Genomic DNA, 4256 nt, shown 5'->3' with positions numbered 1-4256 from the left:
GCATGGATGGATGGATGGATGATGGATGGATGACAGATGGATGGATGACGGATGGATGGATTGATGGATGACAGATGGATGGATGACGGATGGATGGATGGATGGATGGATGGATGGATGGATGGATGGATGGATGGATGGATGGATGGATGGATGGATGCATGGATGGATGGATGGATGCATGGATGGATGGATGCATGGATGGATGGATGATGGATGGATGACAGATGGATGGATGGATGGATGGATGGATGGATGGATGGATGGATGGATGGATGGATGGATCCATCAGTGTTTATCAAATATACAGACACAGTTCCCAAGTCTGTGTAGCTTATGTTGCAACCGTTTTCATGCTTCTCTTTTTCAAAGTTTTAAAGTTGTGTCTGAAATAAATCAGATAATAGAGAAATACTATAAATTATTGTGATTATTAATATAACTCTTTTATATAAAAATTTTTGGAGAATAGAATTATAATTCTAATCATCATTATTATAGGACATTTTTCTGACTGCTCTCATTAACAAGTAAACGATAAAAAAACAATAAAACTGATTCCATTCTGTCAGCTTCATTCATCAGTTCAGGTGAGTTTTTTGATTTTAGTGTTTAATAATAATAATAATAAACTTTATTTATATAGCACTTTTCAAAATCAAGATTACAAAGTGCTGTACAAAAATATGGGAGAAAATCAATATTAAAAACAATTTCCAGTATGGAGAAATAAAACCCAGCACACAGATGAAACGGTGATAATGGTTAGAATCAATAAAATTGATAAATCAGTAAAATCAATAAAATCCACGAAATCAATAAAAATAAAAAAATCAATGAAATCAACGAAATCAACAGAAAAAAAAAATCATATGTTTAAAATTTAAGAACCAGTAAAATCATTAAAAGCACGCCTATAGAGGTAGGTTTTTAAAAGAGATTTAAAAACTGGTAGGGACCCAACCTTTTACAGTTTTACAAACTTCCTTTAGCATTTTATTTAAAAACCACAGTTTTGTTGGTAAAACTGATCTCTGCGTTTGTCAAACCTTTGGATGCAGAGCAGTCCTCATTCAGCAGTTTCACGTCGTACCAGAATCCTCTGCTCAGGTCAGCGTCACTTCGTAACCGGGACAAGGCTAAGTTGGCAGCCGCAGACGGCATTGCCCGTGAAAACATGGGGTCACATGACCAGGGACCAACCAGGGCCAACTTGAAGGTTGCTGCATGAACACTGGTGATGGACAGCAAGCAGGGACATACCAGCAGAAAGCAGAAGTGCATCATGGTCACCTGCAGGAAAAGTTCATAACAATGCATGTACGTTCCATTTAAATAGATAATCATAAATGCTTTCCTAAACAAAAAATAACATAGTTCAGCAGCTGAATCACAGTTGGCAGAGTGAAGGATCCACCCCTGACAGACATTTTGATCCCCTTTTTTAAGAGCTCAAACCCCAACCCTGAAGATTCCACCTTAAAACTATTTCCCTGTCCTCCATCAGAGTCTGATGAGGGACTATCAGGAAACATCACAGGGTCTCCAAGATCCCCACAGTTTAACCTGAGCCCCGGACATGCTGGACTAATCCTTCAGAATCTAGAGATGACATGAGAGCAACATTTATGGATTTGACGTTTGTGCATTTACACAAAAAAGGATTCATGGTTTTAGTACTTAGTACTTTCAGATATTACTCTCATTAACATTTGATCTTTTGTAACACTGTAGATTTTTACCATCACTACTTAACCCTTGTGCTATCTTAGATGACCCCCCCCCTTCCATTGAGGTGTTCTTCCTACCATGACAAAGGTGGATAAAGGTGGAAAGATTTCATGTAATCCATAGACACCAGTGAAGATCACAAATCATTGAAGAAAAAAGGTTCAGAGCTCTGTCTAGTGGGTCTAGATGACCCAACTCCCAATGGTAAAGTGCCTAGGATAGAACAAGGGTTAATAAACCATAACTTAATTCCTTTGCTTCCTCACAGTGTAATGAATAAACTGAAGGTTAAAAATGTACCTTAGTGTCAGCGTTTCATCCGTGCAGTGGAGCGTTCAGAAATCAGCAGAGAAAGCAGAAACGTAGAGCCTAAGAGATCCGAGGAATTACTGTAATCCTCTTTGTGGCTCTCAGAGCTTCATCTGTGGAGGTGATTCTTTCACCGTCTGACGCAGCAGCAGAGTTTATCTATAGCTGTGCAGGTCACTGTGCTCCACGCACCAAAACATTTACTTCTATTGGCTTCAGGGAAAAAAAGCTGTTTGTTAGAGCTTTGTTGTTGAAAAAAACTCTGAAATGTCCTTTTCACAAATCAGAAGCATCCATCCATCTGTCCACCCATCTATCTATTAATAATAATAATAACAATAATAATGAATTTTATTTATATGGAGCCTTTCTAGACACCCAAGGTCGCCTTACAGATAGAAAACAATCAAAAGCATTCAAAAACAAAAAATACAATAAAAAGAAAGACACTTTAGTTAAAAACAAACAAAAAAATGGAATCATAAAATGAATTAGGGGGGGTATGCTTGTCTGAAGAGGTGGGTTTTCAGATTTTTAGCAAACTGCGGGAGTGAGTTCATGTTCCGCAGACCTGAGGGAAGTGAGTTCCAGAGCGGGGGGGTAGAGCGGCTGAATGCTCTGCCCCCCATAGTGACCAACCGAACGGTGGGTGTAACAAGCTGGCGTGAGGAGGCGGACCTAAGGGAGCGGGTGGGAATGGCAACATGGATAAGGTCAGACAGATATGGAGGGGCGAGATTATGGAGGGCTTTGAAGGTCTTCTTCCACTTTCGGCTTCTCCCATCAGGGGTCGCCACAGCGAACGAGTCGCATGGTAAATTTGGCAATGTTTTACGCCGGATGCCCTTCCTGACGCAACCTTCTCAAACCGGGCTTGGAACCGGCAGAGGTAGAGAAGGGAACAGGGAGCAGCCCGGAGTCGAACCCGGGTTTCACGGACGGAAGGCGTCGCAAACCAGCACGAGCTAAACTGGCTCCCTTGAAGGTCAAGATAAGGATTTTATAATTAATCCAGAGAGACACTGGTAGCCAGTGAAGCTTTTGTAGAACAGGTGTGATATGCATAGTGGAGGGGGTTTGTGTTCTGATCCGGGTAGCAGAGTTTTGGAGCAGTTGTAGTTTGTGAATAGCTTTGTAAGGGAGTTCAGATAAAAGGGAGTTGCAGTCGTCCAGACGAGAGGTGATGAGACTGTGGACTAGAATGGCTGTGGAGTGAGGACTGAGTGTCACGGTGCCCCCGGCCGGGCCCTCTTCATCAAGTCCACCTGCTGACAACGGCTGCGCCTCATCAGCCTCATCAGGACCCAGGCTCTTAAGGAGAACCAGGACCTGTACTCGACGCTAGTTCGTTGTACTCCACGGTGCTTCACTGGCCACCTCATGTGTTGTCTCGCTCTAGTTCTCGCTTCCTTCACTAACCCTTGCTTTGACTACTGCCCAGGATTCTGCCCTCATCTGGAACTCTAAGGCCGCACTCACCTCTCGCTGCTTCCTGTCTCGGCGTCCCTCTGGCTTCCTTTGGACCACGGTGTTCGCCCTCAAGAACCTCCAACCATCTCCTACGTATTCTGCCCTGCAAATTCTGTTTCCAGAATTAAATCTATTTATACTTACCATTCTGTCTGCCGAGTATCCTTCCGGGTTCCAGCATCTGGGTCTGCCACACCCTGCTAGCCATGACACTGAGAGAGGGGCGGAGACGGCGGATGTTTCGGAGGGGGAAATAGGCCGTCCGGGTGATGCTATTGATGTGGGCAGTAAAGGAGAGAGTGCTGTCAAGGATGACACCCAGACTCTTAACTTGTGGGGAGGGAAGGATGGAGCAGTTATCGAAGGAAATGGAGAAGTTAGGGAGTTTATTCAGGGTGTTCTTACGATGAGAAGTTCAGTTTTGTTGCTATTTAATTTAAGGAAATTTGCAGTGAACCAGGACTTGCCTTCAAGAAGGCATTTGGAAAGGGAGGTAGGTGGAAGAGTGGAGTCAGGCTTGGAGGAGAGGTAGAGCTGGGTATCATCTGCATAACAGTGAAAGTGGATGTTGTGTTTACGGAAAATATAACCAAGGGGAAGAAGGTAAATGATGAATAGCAGGGGCCCTAGGAGAGAGCCTTGGGGCACTCCTGTGGAAATTGGAACTGTGGGAGAGGTGAATGACTTTAATTGTATGAATTGCGTGCGGCCTGAAAGATAGGACTGGAACCAGCTGAGGGGTAAGT

General features: G+C 43.4%; 1 protein-coding gene and 1 long non-coding RNA gene across 3 annotated transcripts in view; one reads left to right on the top strand and one right to left on the bottom strand.

The window, feature by feature from the left end:
* olgc3 (membrane guanylyl cyclase) overlaps positions 1-2259 on the bottom strand; it is a 108651-nt gene extending 106392 nt beyond the window's left edge. Inside the window, exons 1-2 of one of the 2 annotated variants that reach the window (XM_023961322.1) lie at positions 2032-2259; positions 1050-1293 (exon numbers count right to left, since the gene is read on the bottom strand). In XM_023961322.1, coding sequence (XP_023817090.1) covers positions 1050-1287 — 238 coding nt within the window. In that variant the 5' untranslated portion in view covers positions 1288-1293; positions 2032-2259. 2 annotated transcript variants of the gene reach the window in all.
* Positions 2260-2497: 238 nt separating this feature from the next.
* On the top strand, positions 2498-3654 carry LOC110013600. The gene is made up of 3 exons (XR_002288747.2): positions 2498-2796; positions 3026-3401; positions 3482-3654. It is a non-coding gene; the product is annotated as an uncharacterized LOC110013600 (long non-coding RNA).
* The last annotated feature ends 602 nt before the right edge of the window (positions 3655-4256 follow it).

Source organism: Oryzias latipes, chromosome 2 (genome assembly GCF_002234675.1).
Source record: "Oryzias latipes chromosome 2, ASM223467v1".
NCBI classification, from domain to species: domain Eukaryota; kingdom Metazoa; phylum Chordata; class Actinopteri; order Beloniformes; family Adrianichthyidae; genus Oryzias; species Oryzias latipes.
This window is presented reverse-complemented; position numbering and strand designations above follow the sequence as displayed.